Here is a 27,107-nt window from a genome sequence, read left to right as displayed (position 1 = left end):
GAACCCATAAAAGTCGTTTAAAAGTCAGATTCATTCAAAGTTAAATTGTAGAACTTCAAAAAGGCCGGCTATTGTAATTGGACACTCGAATAAAGTGGCGCGAGTAGTGCGCATGCGCACAGGCCAATCCTCCAGTGTGAAAGCGCTTGGCTCCTGCATACCTATGTACACGTCCACCCGGAGGCGAGCGCGCGCGGTCTGTCGGGGCTCAGATGAACCGTTACAGGCAATAGTGACTCAACAAACAGGTGAGTGAGATTTATCACTGAGAAACAGCCTGCTTTTTAATTAGCTATCTAGCCGACCAGTTTAGTTAGCGTTAGCTCTCAGCATCATTCGCGGCTTCTTTGTACAGGCGGCACTACTTCTATGAATGGGTCGAGGTTTTTCCTCTTAATTCCCCATTATATTTAACCTCTAGCTGTGTATCTGGGCACATTTATTTAACCAGTGACGAAATATACCCCTTATGTGTCTCCCGTTAGACGCCGCAGTACGCATGTCCTAATTAGCTATCATACGGGGTCAGATGTATTGTTGGTAGCTAGCTAATTTAGCAACGTGGCTAATTTCTTGTGCTTGCGGAACTGAGTGGATGTTAACGCCGTTAAACAGATATGAGATCATTTAAATTCTCCCGGGAGCCTCTTCTCGTGGGTGCACGAGTGGCTCGCGTGCTCAAAACCGGCTTGTGTGTTTGTGCAGCACTGTGGTGTTCATGACCTTCGTGGTAACGAACTTTCAAAGAAGTAAAATAAGTTACAGTTTATATCCTCCCTCGCCGTCTCTTCTAGCTTAGCGGTAGAACCTTGCTCTAACTTTGCCCTTACAAGGTGAACTTGGTGTGTGAATGTGTCCTAATTCGTCATGTAGCCCGTATTTATTTCTCTTCAGTAAGTGTTTGAGGTTAATGCTATAGGCATTACATTTCCTTCTCATTCCCTTCAGCTCAAGAATGAGCCTCCATTGTATTTACTCATTTAGCTGACTTTTTAAACACAAAGTGACTTCTAATTGAGATGAAGCTTGCCTCATAACCCCTGAGGGTCTCAATAACATTGAGGGGCTTGTTCCATATGGCCATTCTGGGACTTGAACTCACAACCTTCCAATTCACTTACCCAAAACCTTAACCACTGAGCTACCACTTCCACCATTTTAGGTAATCTCATTATAAGGAGACTGCACTAACAATTTAAAAAATAAGTCGAACATGAAACACTGGCTGTCTCACACACCTCACAGTGCTTTAAGTCATCAACTTTAAATTAGTTTGTGTTTTATATTTTTGGTTTTCTCTAGCACATCTCTCGACCCCATCCAGGTATAGTCCCAGTCCGCATGATACAGGAAATGGCGAGCAGGGTTTTGGAGACGTTTCTTGATCCAGCTGCAGGGGGTCAGGGACAAGATAAACCCATTAGTAATGTAAATGCTAAATGAGCGGTCACGCCTAAATTTCGCCTCTCAGACTTCGCTTATCTGTAGGCCTGGTGTGATGTGTTTCTGGAGTTAAAGTGGTGCTTCATGGAATGGCTAACGTTGGCCAACTAGTTAGTTTATTTCTGAGTGATAAGACGTTATGTTGGTGACGGACAGAAGAGTGCAATCGTAATAATCAGCAGTTCCTCCATGTTGCATCTTGCAGAAAGACGTGATCCAGCCCTGCACTTGTTTTCCTACACGATTGTTGGGTTGGTAGGAGTAAAGTTTATTAGTTGAACTCAATATGATGCAAATGTATAGGTGGTGGATGTGAACTTAACCGCTAACAGAAATGACTCCATTGTTTCACATCCTGCATCCTTTTCCATCCGAATGAGTTAAAAAGTCAATTCATGTGGATTTTATGTTTTCAATGTGAATGCTGTGTAATGCGTCCTGAAATCCCAATGGCCTTTTATTCATTACCCATACTCACTACATAGCAGGTCTCAGAACCCGAATAAATGACACCATAAGTATGGCTGTGGCAAGTTGTTATTATTATTATTATTATTATTATTATTATTATTATTATTATTATTGTTCTTTTTTTTGTTGAATTGAATAGTCCCTCAACTATGTTTAACTTTTTTGATAGTCTAAGCTATTATTCTATGTTCCTGTCAATCAGTTTCAATTGAAGAAAGAATTTGAACATGTTAAATAATGGCCTCAAATTTTAAGATGGAATGAGACATACATGCTCTATTTCAATCTTTAATGTAAATGGTATTACATCTGAAGCATACAAATGGATTTTTAAATATTAATGCATCACCATCATCATGCTGTTGTAAATGTCAGTAGTTCAGCATGTGATTTGTTGCTACTCACCGTTGCTGACATCACAATTGGATCGAAAAATACACACACAAGAAAGATGGTCAAGAAGTTAAACATTCAAACCTAAAACCTAGTGAACATGAGACAATTGGCGTGATGAAATCTCGAGTTGGTGCTATTTCCCAAGACTCTTGAAGCAAGTTTCTTCTTTTTCTTTTTTTTGGTTGGGGGGGGAGCTGGAAAAAGTCAGTGGAACTCAGTTCAGTCATCTTTTTACTTATTTGATGTCTTCCCAAAGCTTGAACTTGTATTGTGCCTGAGTGTAGTTATGCCCACAACTATAAAATGTCACATCATTGGGTGGAGATTCATAAGGAAGTATTGGGCATTATCGCTATGCCTGCTGAACTGGTCTAGTGTAAAATCTGGCACCTCATAAAAGGGTTTTTCTCATAATTAACTGATCATTTATGGAGTGTAGTGAATACGGCTTGTTATACTTTTTAGATCAGGAAGCTGCCCTTAAAGCTAATCCAGTTGTTATTAACCTCGCAATGCACAGCAGGGCCAACACCTTTTCTCTATGCCACTCGGACAAAGTTCATGTGTTTCTCCAATTGGTGTTCGAAGGGTTAAGCAAATAAAGGATAGTGCAGAGTTTTCCAATCCAGTCTTCATATGCACTTTCCCCCCCTTCCTTCCTTGTATCCTACCTGTTGTTATGCTGTATACTCACTGACATTTTGGGCACCAACTAGGAGACTGCATCAATGTTACTGTGTCTGTGGTTCATTAAGAAGATTACTTTTCTTTTGTACTGATGATCAACTGCCCTAATGCACTTCACTACCTATAACACATCTTCAACAAGAAGTAATGTAGCAGGTCTTCCTGTCATGCTGCTTCATAGCCATGTTGGGTAGCTAGTTATGTTATTGGTCATCTGAGAAATCTATTACATCAGGAAGCAGTGCGGTAGCTGCATCCCAAATCGTGCACTCATGTACTATTCTACACCGTTTTGTCGTATAGTGTGAGTAGTGTGTTCAGACCGAAAACTCCAACAAGAATATGTGTACTGATTCAAATGGAAAAAACGAACGTGGTATGTTGGACACTTCATGCACTGAAGGGTCGTAGCTTTGCTTGCGTAGCGGAAGAGGGGAAGCCAGAAACGGACACTGGTATTCTGCTAACACTAGCGGTGTCAACATTACGTGTGAGACATCATGTGCCATCAACTGGGAAACGTCATATATTTCCAGTTAGTTAAAAAAATTTACTGTTCCATTTGAGACGATACTACCCTTCTAAAATTCATACGCTACATGGTAGAGTGCATAGTGTATAGAATGTCATTTGGGATACAGCTATGGTTAGCAAAAGTTAGTAAGCTAGCTGATTTTGACTTACCTTCCATATATTGGGTGTGGGGTTGTGTTTGAGATGCATATATGGCCAGAGCCAAATCACCCTGCAGCTCTCGCCTGGTTTCCCGCTGAAGCTAAAGCAGGATTGAGCCTGGCCAGAACCTGGATGGGAGACCTGGGGAAACTAAGGTTGCTGCAGGAAGTGGTATTAAGGAGGCCAGCAGGGGGTGCTCACCATGTGGTCTGTGTGGGTCCTAATGCCCCAGTATAGTGACGGGGACACTATACTGTAAAAACAGCACCGTCTTTCAGACAAGATGTTAAAAATCCCAGGACCCATCTCGTAAAGAATAAGGGTATAACACCCGTGTCCTGGTGAAATTCCTCCATTGGCCCTTATCCATCATGGTCCCCTAATAGTCTCGATCCCTGGTTTGGCTAAATCACACTCCTCCTCACCAATAGCTGGTGTGTGGTGGGTGTTCTGGCGAACTATGGCTGCCGTCGCATCATCCAGGTGGATGAGGTCCTTGAGATTTCCCCTATATAGAAAAGTGCTACATAAATCTAAGGTGGTTGTTGTTGTTGTTATTATTATTGTTGTTATTGTTATTATTATTATTATTATTATTATTATATGGGAAACACAAATGGACTGTTTTACACCGAAACTGATCATCACTGCAAATTCCAACCCATCAGTTAGGTCTCTTGTATACGACAGCTAGCAACTGGGGAGAGCGAAGGTTTCACTTGCTTCCTCTGAGATGCATGAAGCCAACCAAGTGCATCTTTTTGATTGGCTGTTCATGCTGCGTCACACACTGAGGGAAGTGCTATCCGCCCCCTTCTGCGTGCAGAACAGAATTAACAAATCTGACTGTCAAAAGAGCTATAGGCTATGAATACTTGCAGGTATAAAGACATTATTTTCATGCTTATATTTATTTCTAACATTAAATGCAAATTACATTTACATTTATTCATTTAGCAGACGCTTTTATCCAACGTGACTTACAAATGAGAAAATACAAGCAAAATTAAACCATTTAAATAGTTGTTGCCTATTCAGTGTTTCAGTGACAATCAGTGGACTCTCTAGATGCATTTTTTTTTCCTTTTTCACTTTTTGATTTTAAATTTTAATATGCTGTAAATAATTTTCTCTCCAATAATCCTGCAATGAGTCTTCAGTGTAACTGGGTGGAGCTACCCTCCTGAAACGCAAGTAGGCTTACATTCGTGAATCTATTTCGGATTTCTGTGATGGTGACCCTTTAAAATGGTCATTTTGAAATTTAATAGCCATTACAGTAGATTGAGTCGATTCGCGAATCCCAATATTGTTGTCAAGCCTAGTTTCCATCAGTAATGACCATTTAGGTGGTTTTCACACTGGGCATGTTTGCTGAGGTCTGAATCAGTGTGATTGTTTCCGGTGCCCCCTGCAGCGTTGGTCTGGATTTAGTCTCGCTGGATTGTATCGAGCCCTGGTGTGCTCACGTTCATCTTGCATCATCACAAACGCGCATGGAGAACACAACTTGACTCACCATTTTAAAGAAAATATATATATACTTTTTTTTTTATTATTATTATTATTATTATTATTATTTTTAAATTACTTCAGTGTTATTATGCATGGCAGGAAACTAATGCCGTCGTCATTGGCTAAAACCCATGCGCCGGTTACTTTTACTTCCTGAGCAAGTGCGGACCCGAGTACGAGTTGTGTTCACGCTGACGAATCGCGGCACCGTTGCAATGCAGCCAAACTCGGACCACCTCCTTCAGGTAGTCTCGGGTTCTGTACCACCGTGCTCTTTCCAGTCCGCATGAGAGCTTTCACTTTATTAATTTTTCATGCAAACTGTGCTCTGTTTCAAACTAAACTACTAGTTTGAAAGCCCGCTTAGAGAAGTGCACTGAAGTAGTTTTTTGACTTTTCAGCAGAGCAGCAGTGCTACATATGTCTGTTGCTCTTCAGCACCCCTCTATAGTGGGATGGACTTCTGAATGAATTAGCTAGTGCTGTATTTCTCAGAAGTACTTATAGGAAAGCATTGTTCAGATTGTTTCATTTATCTCTGCTTTAGTTTGTTGATTTTCTCGATTTGTGCCCGTGAATTGCTTTAATATGAATACACTCCTCAGACCATTTCTGTTTGTATCCACCTGAAAGAAGCAGACTATTGTGTTGTAACCACTGCCATGGCAGAACACCATGTTGTGCCGTGACAGTGTGGCTGATGTCAGGTGAATGGAAAGTTTAGTCTATTGTTAGCACTGTGTGTGCCAGAGGTCATAAGCTGCAGATCATAAGAGGTCACTTTAGAGGTAGTGATCTTGGCTATATCAACGATGTGTAATGAAAGAGCTGGAGGTCAGGGTGGTCTATTTTTGATGTCAGTATTCTGTGAATTCAGGTCACACACTTGTGAGTAACTAGTTACATGTGAGTAACTACGAATAACAGTCTACAGAGCTTGGGACATTTGTAGCTGCATGGGTGTTGGGGAGAGGGTGAAATAGAGATGGGGTGAAGGGAAAGAGGCCGTTAGCGTGATGGGAAGCGACGGAAGGAGGAAAGCATGAAGGGGCAATAAGGGAGGAGGGAGGTGAGGAGAGACGTTTTGTATTCGAGGTGGATAAGAAAAGAAATTCAAATGTGAATAGGGGTGGCTTTGTTTGTATGTGTGTGAAAGGGAGAGGGAGGTTGGGATGGCCTCCTGAGTGCCATACCATTTTTGGCCTGCTAATGCTCATTGTCCATGTTAAGAGAACAATCTATGACCTTGCGTTAAATCTCTCTCTCAAACTTCCTGAACATTGTTTGAATATAATTCAGTATAGTGTGCCATTAAAGAATAAGAATAGTTTCCAAACAAGCTCTTAATTTTTCAGACCATTAGTGCACATGTACAATAACAATCTGATCATTTAATCAGTTAAACAGGTCATTCAGTTGATCATGTACGCTATATGCCATAATATCTTTTAAATAGTATTACAAAATGAATCAGATTGATTCATTCGTTGTTGTTTTGTTTTGTTTTTTCTTCACATTTGTGCAGAGTGTACATCCGAGACGCTGAGCAGCAGCTCAAGAAAGAACAGTATTATGTACACAAAGCTCCCAAATAAATATTTACTTTTAAACTGACTTGTTAAAAGGCAGGAATCTCGAGTCACTTTTGATTGCCAACTCACAAGAGGTCTGTTAAATGATTGATTAAAAACCATATTGTGTGTGTGTGTGTGTGTGTGTGTGTGTTAAGAAAACATTATGGCTATTAGCATCACTTCTACTTTGTTGATGTAACTTCATTACTTTTGAAATTTTTTTTCAATTTTGAATAATAGCAGTGCTACCACCCAGGTGACGAATGTTATTTGGTTAATAGCTATACTACTCGAATTGTTCCTAAAAGAAATAAAATTTTTGGGTCTCACTTTTAAAAAAAAATGTATTCATAGATTGTTTGCAAAAGCTTTTACTTAAAGCTTGGTATTGAGGTTTAAGTCAGGTGGGCTCCGTTTGTAAAAATGTCCGTGTCCAATCGAGAGTTTGTGTAAATTTGTTTAAGAACACCCGCAAGTGTAGACCCTGCTTGATGAGCTTCAAACTGATGAATTGGGTCGAGTTAGTGTGTGAAAAGAGTTACAGACACACTGCATTGGCTTAGCTGCATTACTGGAAGATTTGGCGCAGGACATGGTTAGGGGGTGCTCTTTCACCATTTAGTCATTTTGTTTGTATCTTTTGAGGTTTTGTGGGTGTCACTAAATGTAAATCAGCTGTGCCAGTCTACACCAGCTTGTACAGGGATGAAATCATACATTTAAAATCTATGTCCTGAATTTATATATTTCTGTGAAGCTGCTTTGGGACAATGTCTGTTGTTAAGTTTTTTTTGTTGTTGTTGTTGTTTTGTTTTTTTTTGTGATTTTTAGAGAGACAAATACACAAAAGTAAGAAACCTACTTGAATTGGAAAAATTGCAATTGCACGAAATTGTTTTGCAGTGGTGTTTTGTTTGGTAAATGAGACCTTTTTAGCTGTACTCGTGTTTGCATGCGTGAATTGAAGAGGCTTTTGACAATGTGTTGTGATGTCACATGATGTGCCTCAGGCTCCTCCGAATATTGTGTAGTTTGCTTTATTTTTTTTTTTTGTTCATTTCTGTGATTTACAAAATCCCGGAGGAACTGCTATACGCGTGAATACGACCTCTAGTTTTCCCATCAGATTACTCAAGTATTGGTCAAGTTGGTTTCAGGTTATTTCGTACACATAGACAGTCAAAATCGAGAAGCCGTGTAATTGGACTGTGCTGCTTCTTATGCTTAGATGTAAATCTAACATGACGGGTTGCATAACATTGCAGGTGCAGTGTTGCCTTGTTTGCGCTCTGCTCACATGGCAAAGTGCGGTGTGTCAGGAACTGACATGTCCAGCTGTGGGGCCATTAGTCATGTCATGTGTTTTTTGAAGGATTGACTCGTGAAGGAGACTGGTCTGGTATACTGGCTGTGTCGGTTGTCTGTGATGTTCTGAGGAACTGCTGCAGGAAATGATGTATGTAGAAACTCCTGTAATGGAGTAAGGTGCATCACTGCGAATGTAATCGACTCAAATGAGGCTGTTGAAGGGCTTAAATACATTTTTTTTTTTCTTTTTTTTTAATCTTTAGCCACGCCTTTTTGTTTATTTATTTATTTTTATTCTAGTTTTACTATTATTAAATAAACTGTGCCTTATTCTTTGACTGAATTACAGGAGTAAAGGCAGATGTTGTGTATGACCTCGTATGAACCTAAGTAGGAAGTACATTTTTAGCCTCCTTTCTCAAGTTGCCCTTTGCTTGATGGACAGTCTGGGTGCTTCTCATGTCTCTTAATTCGCTCACACTGTATCTATGATGGAAGCGTTATTACTAATGTAAAAAGACTGATCACCGTAACAGGAAGTGCGGACTTCCTGTTTCTGCGACTGTAGTGTTGCACATGTTTTCACATCTGGTTAGTTGGTACAACACGCATGTTTTACAAATGCTCCACCTCACCCAAGGTGGGGTTTCTTTTCCTGAACATTGCCCAATCAGCTCGCAGAGCTATGGATCATTTATGGCTATTTCTGTTAACAAACATTATCCAATATCATTGCAGGAATTCTATTGAAAACCCCTGTACCTTATTGAATGTTTGTTTTAAAAGGGTGTGATCTAAAAGGTGACAGTGCATCATTTTCTCCCTCTCTTGTGATGTTGCAACGTCGGTCATTTCTTTCTAGCTTCCACTTTTTCACTCTAATGCAGTGTCATTAGAAATACAGCATCCTGAACTGGACCTCGGAAACACTGTTAATATCGTAATCCGATAACGTGGTAACCCTTGATGACGTTAGATATTTTTGAAATAATTTTCCAGTTGTGGAAATTTGCGAAATGAGTCAACTTTTCATAATTTATGGCGATTGCAATCCACATTTAATATAATATCGGGCTAACGTTAGTTTTAGTTTGTAAAACTAAATGGTGTCAAATGAAAGATCTAGCTGTGTGCATCTTGCATAAACATTGAAATAGAGTAGTTGAGATTTGGTTGTAACTGTTGCCCCATGGTGTTAATTTGGACGTGCCCTCTGGTAGGGGTCTAGGTGTGAGTAACATGAGAGGACCCCGTCTGTTCTGTACTCGGCAGATTTAAGACCGAATCACGTCATTGCTGACCCTTCGCTGACACACACACACTCCCAGTCATGTCTCTGGAGCCGAGGAGCAGGATACTGAGAATGAGAATTTTCTCCATATTATACCTAATAAATCATATTGGGGGAAATAGTCCTGGAAGTTTCCATTATAGAACTTTCAGGCATGTTCTGTTTCTTTAAAAGGAAAAAGGTTCCTTAATAAATAACAATCTATTTAAACGCTTGAAGAACAACTGGTCCAAAAGTGTCTGAGTGAGGTGGTCTTGATCTGGAGTTCAAAAGCGATTTGAACCAACTGCAGGAAGTGAATCAAGCGTGCCTTGTATGTTGGGGTGCCAACTGAGATACTGACCTGTGAGGTGCAACCCAAGCCAGAGGAGAGAGCTATAGTACTGCAGAAATGTGGTATATACTGGATGGGCTGACAAACAGTAAGAGAGGCTAAATAATAAATGTGATGCACACAATTTCTTTATATTATTATCTATTTGGTTTCTTTTTAGTGCTGCCTCAGTGTTCTCCATGAGTGGGGATTTCTGTTTTCACAGATTAGTTTAAGGGGGTACTAAATTAGTCAGGAAATCGTACTAGATTTGTGATTCATTTGATAGTTATTTAATTAATGCAATTGTGTTAGCTTGTTTCAGTGTGTGGCCAGAAGCTGGTAGCTTGTGTGTGATTCAGCTCAGAGTTTAAAATTATCAATATTGAACAAGACCATGCAAGCCTAGTTCAGCTGTAACACTCAGCCTATCAAAATGAATTTGAACTGGCATGTTTACAAAATTGAATATGTAAAAAAAACTAGGGCTGCATCTAACGATTATTTCCATAATCGATTAGTTGGCCGATTATTATTATTTATTTTTTTACTATTATTATTTTTTATTTTTTGATTAATCGGATGGGATGGGATAAACTTTCAGTGCCTTTCTTTTTGTTTGTTTGTTTATGTAAAATAAAATCCACAAACTGAGTGTTACAAATATAAATTCAGACTAAAACTGTACACAACTGTTTGTCCAAAACAGAAAAGAACCCAACACACACACAAGAACATATATTATTAATTTTGGACTGTAGTTTAATTCTGTGCTTTTTGTGAATCCATAAAAAAATTCATAAGTGTGTGTGTGTGTGTGTATGTATGTGTGTGTGTATATATATATATATATATATATATATATATATATATATATATATATATATATATAAAAATATATAAATATAGGGTCCCCCCCCACGAACACCCCTGTGGTCAATAGAATATAAACTAACATATCCAAAAAAATAAATAAAAATACACACAATTTAAAAAAAAAAAAAAAAAAAACCAACAACAACAAAAAAACAATAATCAAGTATAATCATAGACTAAACTCTAAATTATACTCTCCACTGCTCCTCCTCGAGAGTCCCCCAAAAACGCCAAATAACTGCTCCATCACCTTGTGGTTTCTGTTACTCACTGCCTTTAGACATATTATTTTACTTTTGATCATAATGTTTTGACTTCTGAAGAAAGTCAGTGCCGGTGAGTCTGAGGCTAAAGCTGGCGGTGTCGCATTACGTGCGTGTGACGTCAAGTGCCGTTGACTAGTTAGTGGATTATGCTTCTGGTTAGTAAAAACCCACTAATGTTATATTTGAGATGATATTACCTTTCTAAAATTCACACGCTAGATGGTTAAGTACTCCGTCCACAGTGTAAGTGTCATTTGGGACCCAAGTTTAGTATTTACTCTGTGTTTTCAGAACCGAAGTAACGTAATGAGTAAATCTCCCCGTGCCGTGCGCAGACGATCTAATCGATAGAGATTCGTTGACAACGATTTTCATAATCGATTAGTTGTTGCATCTCTAGAAAAAAGACATTCAAATTTTGCCCTTTAGTTGGGCTTGGTGCACTTACATTTTAATTTAGTGATGTTTATTGGCTACGCTGAGAGAAACTTGGCAGTAGCACAGCACACAACCCTAATTCTTTCTTTATAGCAGGTCAAGTCCAATGCTGTTGGACTTGGCTACCGATAGAGGTTTACACTTTATACACAGTCCATACTTTCAAGATGTATATTCTTAAAACTAAACTCATCTGCCTGGGATTTTTTTTCTTTCTTTCTTTTTTAAAACTGGTCCTAATTGAACACGCGTTAAACCACCCTATCGTTGCATGAGTCATTGAAACCTTCTCAACCCTAAGCCACATGTTTGAGCCCAGACTCGCCTCATGGTAAATGAAACCTGGACCTCTGCCCAGCAGGACTTAAGAATGTGTTGAAGAACTGGTCACGATGTTGCAGTGGAGCTCAGATTTAAGTGTTGGGAGGAACGCTTCTCTGATGTGTCAGTTGGAGATGAGGCCTGGGAGAGAGGTCATTAGATTTATTTACATGGTACTAGACACCTACACCCACTCTGGCTTGCTGTGTTTTGAGAAATGGTGCATCCCACTGACCGGCTGAGTACATTCTTTGGTGTGGTCTCAACACATGGAAGTCTTTAGGGAGCACCATGGGGAGCTGAAAGAAGGAATCCTTTTACTAGATCTCCTGAGACTTCCAGCCTTGTTTTGGATTTTTGCGAAATCTCCACTGGTCCAGATCAGCACAAATGGGATGCATGTAACCAGAAGCCATGGAATAGCTGAGCCAGCTTTTCTGTAAGAAAGTGGCTTTGTTCTCTGAGGCCCATTCAGGGAATGATGATGATTGGCTGATCTAGTTATCCTAACTACACTGAAGTAAAAAAAAAAAAAAATTATTACAAAAATACAGTACTGACTGCATGATGAATGTACTGTACTTTTTAAAATGAAATAATTATTAATGATATATTAACTATTGAAGTAAATAAGTAATACAGTGCTCTCCACTAATATTGGCACATATGAATTCACAGCCTTCTTTGCTTGTATTTACCAAGGGTTCCAATATTGGTGGAGGGCACTATACATCCAAACTGAACCAAAAAGTGACAAAAATTACAAATAAAAATAGAGACATCAAAAAACACTAAACATAACAAAATTTCTGTGGTAGCTTTTATTTCACCTCTAGAGGCCACTCTTGTACAGTATAATGAGGGTGGACTCTTCTCAGCCACTTCATCAACGTACGCAACCAGGAAGAATTATTGGTGTGGATTTTTGCCGATACCTGATAGTTTTAGCAACCAGTTATCATTGCCGATCAACCAGTCAACTGCTAATTAATAGCGAAAAATGGTCATAAATGTTCACCAAATTTACTCTACTAGGCATAGCTTGCTACGTCTTAAATGAAATAAAGTTGACCATCCTGAAAGTGCCCTGGGGAACTCTTAAATCTCAGCATGATCGATTTTTATTTTCCCCCAAATAGCTCTCAAATGAAGTAGATTAGCAGAGTTAAAGGCCTTTTTGAAATTCTGCTTTTCTCATACAAGCTGCACTCACTTGGTCATCTTTTTTATTGGCGCTCATTTTTGTAAAAGCCATGCTTGTGCATTGTGGAGTCCTGAAATGTGCGTTCCAAAAGACAGCAAAACATTCATAAAACATTCATACAGGATCTGCCAGAGAATGTTTGTGCAGTTTGATGATGGCTAAATAAGAGATTATTATAGTGGGGAGGTCAAAAGTCATGTGTACTATTGTACATACAAATGCACATGTTAGTGGAGGCTTAAAAGCATGACTGACCGTTTCGGCATGTAGGTAATCCTAGAGAATTCTGCACTATAGTAAGATAGTAGTTTAAACTATCTGCAACATTTTATATAATATATATTATTATAAATAAACCTAATTGGCTTTGGTATCATATCCTTAGTGTTCAAAGATGGGGGAAAATCAGTATCCCATGCCCCTTGGATAGGATTTTATGTCCAGACATTTTTTAATTATAGTTGCTTAACGGACAAGTAGGTTCAATAATCAGAAAGAAGAAAAAGCCCTACTCCTTACTTCTGCAAAACAGAAACTTTTAATTTGGTGTGTGTTTTTAAACATAATGTGCTTCATGGTGGTGTGACGCACCTTGATGTTGTAACTATAGCACACTGCTCATTCCGAGTCCCACGAATCTGAATTACATGCCTCTGGCTGACTGTAAAATGTTGTTGTTTCGTTTTTTTTTTTCCCTCCCCTCATTAGCCTGAATAATTAGCATGCATGAATGACCTTTTCCGAATCAGGAACACGCAGGTATGTGGAAACACTGACACAGCCAAGGGTAATAAACTCTTATAACTCTCCTTCTGGCACAACATGCAGTCACCTCACCTTGTATCTGTCAGGGGAAAATAGTCACTAGCTGGATTACTTAAGCTTGATTTAAAAGCCAGACACCCCCGACATCCGTGCCTAAACCAAATGGGAGCTTTTACTTTTACCAGCTGATTCACATGCTTCTGCTGAGGAGAGATGCATCCTGGGAGCTAAGAGCTTGGTTGAGAATCCTCAGACATGTTTTATAAAGCACCAGAGACCTATTTTCTCTCCGTGTATGTATAACGTATGGACCTTCTCTAAAGGCTCAACCATGACCTCTATTGCTTCACTGTTCAGGCCCAGAGACGCTGAGAATGTCGAAAGCTCGATTTAGAGTGATCGGTATACATTGTGTGAATTGGGTCGTTGAAGCTCAATGAGCAGCGATATGCTTACTGCCCCCTGTAATGTCCTCTGGCATCTCTCCAGTCACAAGTCCCATACTGACTGTATTCACATCAAATCAGAGGAGCTGCAAGTGTTTTATGGTGAGAGACTTGGTCTGGGTTTGTCTGTGTATGCATGTGTGTCTAATGACGTCTGAATGTTGAGTACAGGATGAGCCAACATGCTGTTTAAAGGTAATGTTGTAATCACATGATTAACAAGGTAATGATTCCTGGTGTCGCAGTAGACAGGCCAGACCACTTTACAGCGTTCATGCTCACAATTCAGTGCAGTGCAATGCAAACGAGGACCGTAGGAGTTAATGAGCTGTCAGCGCTGGTTAAAGAGTTACAGTATGTGCTGAGTATGCTGTGCTGAGTGGTTAAACAGTCAGGAAATGCACCTGTCGTGATCTAGGTACACCTTGTTTACAATATAAAATGTCACTTTTTGAGATTTCCATTATCTGGATGCTGCTCATATTAAACTTTATTACTAAATTTTTTTTTTTAAATATTTTACAAAGTTCCTCTCAAATTAAGGAGGTGGGCCAACCAAATATGGAAACTTAAATAAATTTTATGGTATATTCCATGTAAGGTTCAAGCAAAGTGAATAAGGTGCGTTAGGAGTTGACCTAACTTGAATATGGCGGATTTTACTTGGATCACAGGGGGAAAAAAATGTACGATCAAGCTAAATAGCGAAAAGAAAATATTGTGGATGCAACTTGCTTTAAAACAGTTAAAATTGTTTAAAGTTGCTGGCCACTGAAATGCATAAGAATTTGGCATTGATCAGGACTTCTGTGTGACTGTTTGATCAGTCAGTGCTCTATTTTTAGCTCAAGGCTTGCATAGTACCTGGGTAAAAAGGGCAACCCAAATCAGCACAGGTGCTTGGGTTTGTACCGTCCAGTGGAATGAGGCTTCTGCCAAAGGTTGTAGCCATCAAATAGCTAGCCAATATCTTGCGCTAAAATAACGCTACAACCAAATGAGAATCTAGCATGGGAGTCTGCTTGCCTGTCCAATCCTAGTCTCACCATCAAATAAACGTATATAATAAATCAGGTCAGGTTTTGCTGTAGAGCAAAAAATAGTCTATGGTTAGTTGTTTGCGATGGATGTGGAAATGGTCTCTAACGATTTCTCTTACTCTTCTCTCTCACAGGCTGACCGTGTGTGTGTGCCGTTCACCTGTCTGTTTTTCCCGCACCTGATTGTTGTGAGCAAGCGGACGTGTCGCAATGCCTCCAGCGACGGGCGGGCCGGTGGGGTACACCCCTCCAGAAGGTGGTTGGGGTTGGGCCGTAGTGGTCGGAGCGTTCATCAGCATCGGCTTCTCCTACGCCTTCCCCAAATCAATCACAGTGTTTTTCAAAGAGATCGAGGTGATCTTCAACGCCACCAGCAGCGAGGTCTCGTTGATCTCCTCCATCATGTTGGCAGTCATGTACGCAGGAGGTTAGTGGGTCTTGGTAGCTTGGTTGCTCTGTCACTTTCTCCTCGGGCTTTCTACTACCCTGAAGTAAAGTAAGCAAGCAGTCAACTGCTGTCTTGTTCTGAAGTGCTACTGAGAATATCATGTATTACGTGACCGGAGATCAAAACAAGTTTTTGAATCCCTTATTTGATCAATTCCAGCACATTTAGATTAATCTATATCCTATTTAAACCATGTAATATTTGAGGTGATGTAAACATCAGCTAACTGATTGTATGGTCATGAGAGAGATTGTATGGTCATGAGAGAGATTGTATGATCATGAGCGAGAGGTGTCCAAACCTCTCTACAGCTCTACATCAGTGTCTAAACCGAATGAGCAGGCAAAGGTGACTGTGATGAGGAAAATCTTAGTAGGAAAATGCCTTAGAATGAACTAAGGTTCTGCCTCTAGCTGGCACTGTGAATCATGAGTCATTTTCAAATTAGGTAGTGTGTGATTTCTGGTTTATAAGGAACAGCCGATTTTGACCGACCTGTTTGTTATGACCTACATTGAAGATGGAGTAGAAGCTTACACTTCCTTTGACAGTTGCAAGGGCTCATGTCATAAAATGGTGACTTGTTTGCTTTTTTATGATTTTATTTTTTATTTTATTTTATCTGTCTAATTGTGGTTAACACTATATTTCAAAATATTAGAATAAAGAATTTATAATACAGAAATGTCAATCTGAGAAGAGCTCTCTAACCAGCTAATTAACTCAAAACACTTCCAAAAGTTTCCTGAGCCTTTAATCTCTGCCTGGTTCAGTACACACAACCACAATCATGCGGAAGAGAAATCAAGGTCCCAGAGTCTGGAGGAAGAGTGGAGAGGCACAGAATCCAAGCTGCTTGAAGTCCAGTGAGAAATTTCCACAGTCAGTGATTATTTGGGGTGCCATGTCATCTGCTGGTGTTGGTCCACTGTGTTTTCTCAAGTCGAGAGTTAATGCAGCAACCACCAGGAGATTTTAGAGCACTTCATGTTTCCATCTGCTGACAAGCTTTATGGAGATGCTGATTTCATTTTCCAGCAGGACTTGGCACCTGCCCACAGTGCCAAAATTACTAGCAACTGGTTTGCTGACCATGGTATTACTGCGCTTGATTGACCAGCCAACTCGCCTGACCTGAACCACATAGAGAATCTATGAGAGACCAGACCTAACAATACAGACGAGCCGAAGGCCGCTATCAAAGCAACCTGGGCTTCCAGAACACCTCAGCATAAATTAACATACTTTTCAGAAGGTCGACATTTCTGTATTATAAATTCTTTATTCTAATATTTTGAGATCCTGGATTTTTAATTTCCATGAGCTGTAAGCCGTAATCAAGATTAAAACAAAAAAAGGCTTGGAATATTTCACTTTGTGTAATGAATCTAGAATATGACTGTTCCACTTTTTTAATTAAATTATGGAAAAACGTTAACTTCCACAATATTCAAATTTTGAGATGCACTTGTATAACTTGCAGCATATCTTATATAATGCTAAATTTGAGACAAATGAAGACATGGCTGTTCTCCAAAACTACAGCAGTCTCATTGTTCTGGTGTAAGGGAAGTGCTGGTGTGTTTTGAGTGGAGGCACACAGGTGTCATGACTGTTGTCCTGGTAACGAGGACTTCCTGTGAAAAATCTGGTCTTTGTGTTGGTGCCAGGTTCCTGTGAGGAACAGGGAAAGCATTTGAGTAAGCCAAGTGTACAGATACTGAGATCATGATCCTGATTTCCAGTATGAGTATGAGCCTGTTTCTCAAACACACTGTGGTGTTCATGACTCAGTCTAGAGGTGTGTGTCGGAGGTCTGCTGGATTCAAGTTGATTCAATCACAGTGCCTATAATATCTTCAGATGTGAAGAGCGTTGCACTACAGTCACAGAGAACAATGAATTCATCAGTCATACTCGACTCTCCCAGCATGTTTAACGCTTCTCTGGCTTTTAGCTAAACTTATTTGGGATAATATTTTCTTGGTTGTTTATTTTAACATGTAAAGGCCAGTTCATACTGTTTGTGAAGTTGGGGGGGAGGTGTGTCATTCAGTTGCACCACCGAGTCTCAAATCTGATTGGTCAGAATGGGTTGATTTTTACTTTCTGTAACAGCAACTTTCTAACACTAGTTCATTTTTTTTTTTTTTTTTTTTTCTATAGTAACTGCAATGAAAAATGTGTAATCGTTGATATGGTGGCGTCTCAGGTGTCGGCACATTTTAATTGTCAATCACTGGAAGTCTTCAGGACAGAGCACTTTGCATTTTGTGGAGGGTTTTTTTGTGTGTGTGTGTGTGTGTGTGTGTGTGTGTGTGTTAATTGTTTTATAGCAGCTATAACATAAGTGATTACAAGAACTTGCTTGTCTCTCATACATTCCACAACATTAAGCAGTTGAAAATAAGGTTGAAATGTAAAACTTCTGAATTGGAAGAGGATTAAGCCAGTTTGTGTCAAGCTCTCATGTCCTAGGAAAATAAACTTGAGTGGTAGCAGTAGGGCTGGGTGAGGAAACAAAAATATCATCACAATACTTCAAGACATTTCTACGATACACAGTGCATAGAACAATATATCATTTAGCTAACAAACAGTCTGCAAAACGGTAGTAAAATAAACACCAAAAAAGTTAAACTGAGTTTGACTATACTTGTTTTTTAATGCTTACAAAAAGATAAAGGAGATCAAGTTTTTTAAAAAATTGTCAAATCAACAGCATGCATTCAGTACCTTTTTAATTATTACAAATATTTTATAAATAAATAAAATACATCAACATACCAAAGATAATTTGTACAAGTGCATCACGTAATCAGCTTATCACAATATCTATATCGCCCAGCCCTAGGTATCAGTAACTTTACTCTGTATCTGATCACAGCATCCCCTTATTGATCATTTTTCAGTAATGTCACGATCCATCGTGTATTATTTGCCTAATCAAAAAACTTGGCTATCAGGTTTCCTGTTCTGGTGTTGCCTTGCGTTAAGGTCAAAATTGTGATCTACCTTGCTGCTGTCGTGGATTCAGATTTTTCAGTGGAGTCTTCCTCAAATCTTATTGCTCAAGCGAGATATTTATTATTAAGCTTAATGTCACAAGCTTGCGAGATCACCCTTCATTTAAAAAGTGTACCAGAGTGCATCTCACCATGGCTCAGATCGCAAGAGTTTTTATAACATCAGACTTGCACATTTGTGTACATAGAAAACGACTTCTCATTGTTAATAAAACAGGGCCACATACGGAATGGAAAGTTACCGTTGGAGCAAGGAGCGGAAGAGATGTACAAAACAAGATTTGCTTAGCATGGATGACCTTGGATGTAACTCGTATCTTCATAGCACCGGCAACATCTTTTGAGAACCTCATGTGCTTACTGCCACATACACACTCCATGTTGAGTCACTCAAAGAAAAACACAAATGGTCATTCTCTTAATCACATATTTCAGTCACCGATCATTAAATTTGTAAAGATTAATATTTAAATGACCACACCTCTACCACTGAATTCAAGTGGTTTACAATTTCCATGATAAATTATAATGGAATAAAAGAATACGTTTGGTCTTCCAGGATGTGACGTGGGTTCTTGGTTAATAAGTCTGATGTTGGAAAAAGGATGCAGTTTTGTGTTAAATTGCTCCATTTGTGAAAAGGCTGCATGTTAGTGTCACTGAATTAATCTGCAAAGACCAACATGAATTGAACTGTGAGGAGGAACAGGATGATCACTTCCCACACACACATGATTACTCACACTGGCAGCGTTGTACAAACTTGCGCACGCAAGTTCCTGCACGTAGCCTCTACACTGCTTCACACGCATGAGTAGCTTGGTAATGCCCAAGCCACAGTGGAGCTATTTGCATGTTGGGAAGTGAATACAGCAGTTCAATATATGCATTACTGCATCCATCAGGTTAAGTGCATTGCTTGTGATGAATGCCCTGTTTTATTGAACGGGTTGGCAGGATAGTATGAAAACTTCCTATGATGTCTGCACCTATGATGGTTATGAGCTCGGCTCTCTCCAAAGGAATTGCGTGCTGGACACTGAAATGTGTTCGAGTTAATAGGAAAAAGAAACCACAAACTGACTCAGTTAACCAATGGTACTTTCATAAGATGAAATAGTTCCTTATTTATTTCCTGTTGCTTCCATTTCACCAACTGTACCCTGTTTACATTGATGTTACGTGAAATCTTTAAACCTCCGCTTTGAATGAGTGCTCCCACCGAAAGCTGTATTGGTGTATTCGTTTGACCGCCATCCTGACCAGGCATGAGTAATCCAGCCAGTTTGATGGAGGACAATGTGTGGACATGAGTAAGGAGAGTGTGTGTGTGTGAAGCACTGAAGCAGGTGGTTTATATTAGGAGACTGGAGCTGAGCCAAAACGCAAGCTCGTCAGAATGGAGTGGTGTGGAATCTGTCCAACCTGATAGGGAGGAGAAATGTCTGAATAACAGCCCTGTGTCCTGAGGTCTGTCCTCAGGTTTTGGTAGAGGTTATGATATGGTTTTTGTTGAAACCCACTGATTTAATTTATTTCCTTTTAGTTCTTCAGACGTTTGTGTTGTAGATACCATCTCCGCGGGGATATCCTTCGGCAGCCTAGCAGCTCCAGAGTTGCGACCCCCCCCCCACCCCCCCCCCCCCCCCCCCCAAGGTTATCCGATCAGATTTTGACTTCTGTATTTGGGTAAATCTTTCTCTAAACTAACCCGATCACAGGATTTAAACAGCTAAAATCTAATCTGCTCATTTGAAACCCTAACATAATAGGATGGTCTACGCTTTCCAACAGTGCTTTTCCGTTTAGACTGCAGGAGACTACGCAGAATCAGTTCAAGGCTAATTTGGGCCTCCCAGGCTTCATTTCACTTTGCTTGTGCATATATTATATGATACAAATGTCTTTGCTTGTCATGTAAACATCAGCAGTTACATGTTATTGTTCTTGCTTGTTAGAAACGGTTACTAGACAACACGCTTATTCGAAACATGAAAGGTATTTGTTGTAGAACTTTAGGCCAGTGTCTCCTACATGCTGAACTGCTTAGAGGAGCGAGTTCTGGCGTAATGGTTGCTCGACCTCATCAGTCTAGAAGTGTCCCGCTCACTGTAATTCCTTGATAATTTAGCAAATGGGATGGTATGATTTCATTTAATTTGACACTTATATTAGAGCAGGATTAGAACATGGTGCCTGTAATGAGGTGGACACTCAGGATTTGTGTGTGCATGTGAATGAATGACCGACTGCTCATGTTTACTGACTATAGTTTAGAGTCTTCAACTACCATACACTGCCTTCCAAAATGTCTGAAAGTTGAGTGAGTGTGTGTGTGTGTGGGTGGGGGGGATTTGTACGTATTTGCACTGATCTGTGCGTCCATTGTCCTGGTTGGTAATGGACCGTTTGTGCGGTAGAATACAGAGCCCCAGAAGCCTGTCGGAATATATTAGTGATCTGTTGGTCTATTGGAGGATTACCAAACCTTCCTTGCCTGTGATTGGCTGTGTTCCCAGCTCCTTTTTGCTCACTGGCTAATGGTAAGAGGTTGTCCTAGTTTGCTAAACTAAGACCAGTTATGCCCTTTGGATGTTTTAAGAGCCGTTTGAGCACAAAGGCACCTCTGAGTGGTTTGCTTCGCAGGCTGGAACTGTAAAATGAGCGGTCTGTCTGAGCCCAAAGACATTGCTACACAGATCGAGAACATGCCTCCCTCTCAACTTGACTGGAAATAAACCTGATAAGAATGTGGAAATGCTGTAGATATTTAATGTTTTTCTTTGTGTGGCGCAATGGTTATTTTTGTGTTTGGGGTAATAGGAAAAGAAGCATTACAGGAATGCAAGCCCACGCACAGGAAGAACATATTGCACTCATTTGCACTCGCTTGCATCACTAACAGCTTGAAAGCGTGTTCATTACACTACAGCTGTCCTGTACCGCCATCTAGTGGAGACAGCTGGAGAAAAATCTTAGTTTTATATGAACATTTTCCAAGAGACCTGGTCATCCTGCCAGACCAATACAAACACCCCCAGTGTATTTTTAGGGATCCCTAGTTAGAGGTAGCAGTCATTACACTGCTGGGGTTGTGAACTAAGGTAACCTCTGAGAAGCTCTGCTGTGATGCTACAGTTCTTCTGAAGTCAAACAGGGAGTTATTAATGGCCTCAAAAAGGCTCTAATTATGGACTTGGCATATTAGCAATAGCATTTATTCTTCTAACATGCCAGCAGCTTGGCATTATTTTGAATGTAAACTGCCAGTTAATAAATGACGACTAAATGTTTACACTTGAACCAAATAGGGCTGCAACAACTAATCGATAATTAAAATAAAAACAATTTTCATTATGGATTAGTTGGGTCTGTGACGTCACTGTGCATAACCTTGTCAGTGACGTCATTCACAATGGTGAAAAACACATTTCTATGAATAAAACACATCTGAGAAACAGCGAAGGTTACAGAGTGAGCTGCTGCAGGAAAAGTGCACGATCCAGGTCGTCCAGCACATGAGAATGTTTGTTTTATATTAAGCGCTCAAACAAACTCGTAAGTGTATTAAAGTGGCTTGTCGTGTCCGATGCTGCGACAGATGCGTGTGCTGTTTAATGTGTTCCAGACATGTTTTCTTCAGCACAGAAATGACATTTTTACCTTTTATATCCTTATCTGTAAATGGTGGAAACACTGGTATGAGTTTCTATTTCACATAAAGCCTCGTCCTGACAGCAAGTGAGCCTCCATTAAACTTCACTGAATGAATGCGAGTCCACGCATACGCATCAAACAGCGTGCGATAACTGACTAAAATATTAATTTTAATCAAATGTGTTATTTGATGCGATATTTAGAAACAAAATTTATTTATTTATTTTTTTGAGAGAGAGAGCAGTAACTGTAATGGGGTTATAACATGCTATTGAATATAAATGTAGTAAGTGTCATACATTTACAGAATAAAGGAACATGTTACTGTGTTTAAATGAGTGAATGTGTGTGTTACTGCAGAACTTTCAACCTCTTACCAGTTAACACTTAGTTTGTGCTTTTGTTTTTCTTTTTCATATAGTGATTTTACTTCCGCTTTAAAGCTTGTGGACAATCAGTTGTTTTTAAAATGTAATGTTAAATTTTTATTTTAATACCGAAAATAAAAATTGGCCTTTTAATCCAACTAATTGATTAATTGACATAATTGATAGATTAATCATTAGCAAAATAATCGTCAGTTGCAGCCCTAGAACCAAGCAATATCATAAAAATACTGAAACATGAAAAAAAAATTGCAACATCATAAAAATACTGCTTAATATGTAACATTATCTTATTCTTGTAGCTGTAGTTTGTTGCCCAAATTTAGTTTGTTCAAGCACCAACAAGTCTAAGCTTAAATCTAGCATGGACACACACACGCACACTTTATTGTAAAGCATATTTCTTTTGGATGTTCTTTTGTCCCAGGAGAAATGGAAATAATTTGACCTACATTGCTTTTTTGTTCAGTGTTTAACCAGGCTTCTCTTCTTTCTTGAAACAGGACCAATCAGCAGCATCCTGGTGAACAAGTATGGCAGCCGACCAGTCATCCTCGTCGGAGGCTGTCTGGCCAGCACAGGCTTGATCGCCGCATCCTTCTGTAGCACAGTGGTGGAACTGTACTTCTGTGTGGGAGTCATAGGAGGTGAGTACCGACGCTGATCTCTTGCATGCAGGGTGACGGATATTGTCTGTACACTGTTAAAGACAGTGAGGCATAGAGAACATGCTGCCAGTCTGTTTTACTGAAGAGTATTTAGAAATGACAAATTCTGAAAATGCTTTTTAATTAAACCAGTGCTTTATTTGGCAACTTGATAACTGCTTGCTTGTGCTTCATGTAAACATGCATGTCCTCCTCTTCCTGTAGGTCTTGGGTTGGCATTCAATCTGAATCCCGCATTAACGATGATCGGGAAATACTTCTACAAGAAGCGTCCGATTGCTAATGGCATTGCTATGGCGGGCAGTCCCGTGTTCCTTTCTACGCTGGCACCTCTGAACAGCTGGCTGTATGATCAGTTTGGCTGGAGGGGAAGTTTTCTGATTCTGGGCGGTGCGCTGCTTAACTGCTGTGTGGCCGGCTCATTGATGCGACCCATTGGACCAAAACCGCAGCCCAAACCTGACGTACAGGAGGGAGGGACCAAAAGGCAGGAGAGGAAAACCGTGTTGCAGACCATCAACAGTTTCATCGACCTGACTCTGTTTATGCATCGTGGTTTCCTGCTTTACCTCTTGGGCAACGTGATTATGTTTTTCGGTCTGTTCGCACCACTTGTCTTCCTCAGCAACTATGCAAAGAGCATGGACATCTCCAAAGACAAGGCAGCCTTCCTGCTGTCCATACTGGCCTTCACAGACATGGTGGCACGGCCGTCTATGGGCCTGGTGGCTAACACCCGCTGGGTTCGCCCACGCATTCAGTATTTCTTTGCAGCAGCGGTGCTGTATAACGGTGTATGTCACTTGTTGGCACCAATGTCCGTGGACTATGTGGGCTTCTCTATCTATGCAGTGTTTTTCGGCGTGGCATTCGGCTGGCTCAGCTCTGTGCTCTTCGAAACGCTCATGGACCTGGTGGGGGCGCAGAGGTTCTCTAGTGCCGTGGGCCTCGTCACCATTGTGGAGTGTATACCAGTGCTGCTTGGACCCCCTTTACTAGGTATGTGTGTAGGGTCTTTAGGGTTATTACTTTAGCTGTCTACCACAGTATATTGGAGTTGAATAAATAATGAATGCGAGCTGAAAGTGTAGTTTGTTTTAGGAGTTGCTGCATTCTAATAATAATAATAATAATAATAATAATAATAATAATAACAATAAATTTATATGTTATGGCTCATTGTATAGAGCGCCTTTATATATTGTACCCTTATGATTTCCCTGGAACTTAGAGGCCTAGTCCAAAACCTGTTCCAGCATGACTATGCCCATTTGCACAAAGTGAGGTCCATAAAGACCAGCTTTGCCCAGGTTGGTGTGGAAGAACTCGAGTGGCCTGCCCTGACCTCAGCCCCACTGTACACCACCTTTGGAATAAACTGGAACACTGACTGTGCACCAGGTCTCCTCATCCATCATCAATGCCCAACCTGTCTAATGCTCTTGAGGCTGAATAAGCACAAAATCCCCACAGCCATGCTCCAAAATCTAGTGGAACATCTTCCCAGAAGAGTGGAGGTTATTATTTCAGCAAAGGGGAACTAAAGCTGGAATAGGATGTTCAATAAGAACATATGGCTTTGATTGGTCAGGTGTCTGCGTACTTTTGGTCATAGAGTGGATGCACTTATGGATATCTATCGGCATAAAATTTGTGGGGGGAAAAACACACAAATATAGATAGTAAACATTTCTAATAGTTAATATTGATTTAAATATTTTCTAATAAACACGATTTAGAAAATGTCAAAAATAATATGGGGCATAAATGACATGTATTTGAAGCCATTTTCATACATGAAATGTTTTTTGATAGATTTGTGGTAAGCAACTAAATGTGTGCTTTAAAGCGCGTGTGCACGCATATTTGTGTATATAATGGGTTACACACACAAACCGTAAATATAAATGTTTTGGTTAGTATTTGAACAGTAAAATGAGTTCTGCCAGTCCTATTTCACACACACACGATTATATTTATATTAAAATATAATCACAAACTCTGTTAGAATTATGAAGAGGCTGCTTAAGTAGACAGCATGTTTGACCACTTCCTTGATAGGTTTATTATGTGATAAAAGCCATATTATTATGCCATAATGTTTATTGTAATAAATAAAGTGGCCTACTTGAAACAGTAATGTCTTTTTATCTTTTATTATGCTTTATCTTATACTGATTAAAATAGTAGGCAATTATGTGATATCAGCACATACCTATAAATAACACAATCCTGTTTTTTTTTTTTTGTTGTTGTTTGTTTGCTTTTTTTGTCGCTCTTGCAGGAAAACTAAAAGACCGCTACAATGACTACAAATACACGTACATTGGCTGTGGCATCGTCCTAGTCGTAGCCAGCGTGTTTCTGTTCGTCGGGATGGGCATCAACTACCATCTGCTGGACCGAGAGAAGAAAGAGGAGGAGAGGAAAGCAGGGCTCGAAGACAAGGAACAAGAGACTAACATAGACAGTGCCATGAAAGAGAGAGAGAAGGAAGCTGAGAACGATGTATCTATACCGCTCACAAAAGCAGACGTGGCCAAACTGGACGAGGACACTGTGTAACATGCACGGGTTTCATTAGGGACCGTCCAAATGAGCAGCAGGCTATTTTACACTTTAGAATTTTAAAAAGGTTTAGCTAGTCCTATTGCGTGCACACGCACACACGCTGATGTCTGTGTTCATTCACACGTTATCTATTGTCCAGGGCCTGGTTTCAGTTCTTGTCTCTCATGCTGGATTACAGCTGCCAGATCATTTCTCCTGCTTTGTCCTGTCTGCTTTTTCCACCAAAGAAAGTTCACACAAACACTCCAGCGCAGTGTTTGTTGGTTTGTAGTTTACTGGTTTGTTTGTCTCCCTCGCCCCCTTCTACAGATGTTTCATGGCTCTCTCTGGAGTTCAAGTTAGCTTTCTAGTTCTTGTGAGACTGAGCACAGTATCCAGGACACTTCTCTGTACAGTCAGCTGTATGTGACATTTAATTAAAATACTGGACCATATCCTATGACTATGACTGCAGGAACTCTGCAAAACCAGATGCTCTCACTCATTTGGGTTTTAATATTGTTAGTCTTTTCTCACTTGTGTTCCTATTTTTACAGATTTCCAATGATTACCAGAGATCAGATACTGCATCAAATAGAAGCACAACTTTAGCACACGCCTGACACACAAATTCACCCAAATGTAATGTTTTTGTGGGGTTTTTCATTTGTTTTTTTGTTTTGTTTTTTTAATTAAGGAATGACCTTGTCACATTGTGCATGACTTTATTTCTCTGTTATGGATTTCTGCATTGCAGTGTCTAGGATCTTCAGAAAGATGACCCATTTAAAGTTCTTCTGTATCTGTGTTTAATATACAAGTATAAATAACATGAGTCTCCGGAAGGTGGTACTATTCCACTTGTGCCTTTTGAGGTGCGTTACTAGTCAAGCCCTCTTTTAAACTGAGCCCAATGTTTTTATTTAATTACTATTTTTTTTTAGAAATCTAATACAACCTATTAAAATACTACAATTAAAAAAAAAAAAATCTTGGAAGTGCAGTATAGTCTGAACGTCAGTATACCACGTTAGGTGTTTTACTGGATGTAAAGCTCACTAGGGGGAAATTCATTTCAATTTCAGTGTACTCCCCAATGCCAGTGTGAATAACTTTGTGTATACTTTAGTGTTCAGGATACATAGGCCATGAGTATGAAAGAAGCTTGTTGTGCGCCACGGTTTCTCAGCTTTGTGTAAACTTGCAGTGTAAAAAGAAAGGCTGAACAATATTAAACTTGAGGCACGGATTTATAAATATCAACTTTTAGCTGGCATTTGTGTTACAAGGCCAATATACCGTGCTTCTATGTATTTCTTCATTCCAAACCTAAATGGAAGTAT

The 27,107-nt window shown here is 39.8% G+C and overlaps 1 protein-coding gene across 1 annotated transcript; it reads left to right on the top strand.

Moving 5' to 3' along the window:
• Nucleotides 1-27,107, top strand: slc16a1b (solute carrier family 16 member 1b). Its single transcript, XM_053625347.1, has 5 exons — nt 1-248; nt 15,164-15,456; nt 23,050-23,193; nt 23,419-24,213; nt 25,499-27,107. The coding sequence occupies exons 2-5, from the start codon at nt 15,240-15,242 to the stop codon at nt 25,777-25,779; spliced, it is 1,437 nt and encodes a 478-aa protein (XP_053481322.1). The 5' UTR covers nt 1-248; nt 15,164-15,239; the 3' UTR covers nt 25,780-27,107.

This window comes from Ictalurus furcatus, chromosome 5 (assembly GCF_023375685.1).
Source record: "Ictalurus furcatus strain D&B chromosome 5, Billie_1.0, whole genome shotgun sequence".
NCBI classification, from domain to species: Eukaryota; Metazoa; Chordata; class Actinopteri; order Siluriformes; family Ictaluridae; genus Ictalurus; species Ictalurus furcatus.
Note: the sequence above shows the minus strand (reverse complement) of the source record. Positions and strands in the feature narration are given on the sequence as shown.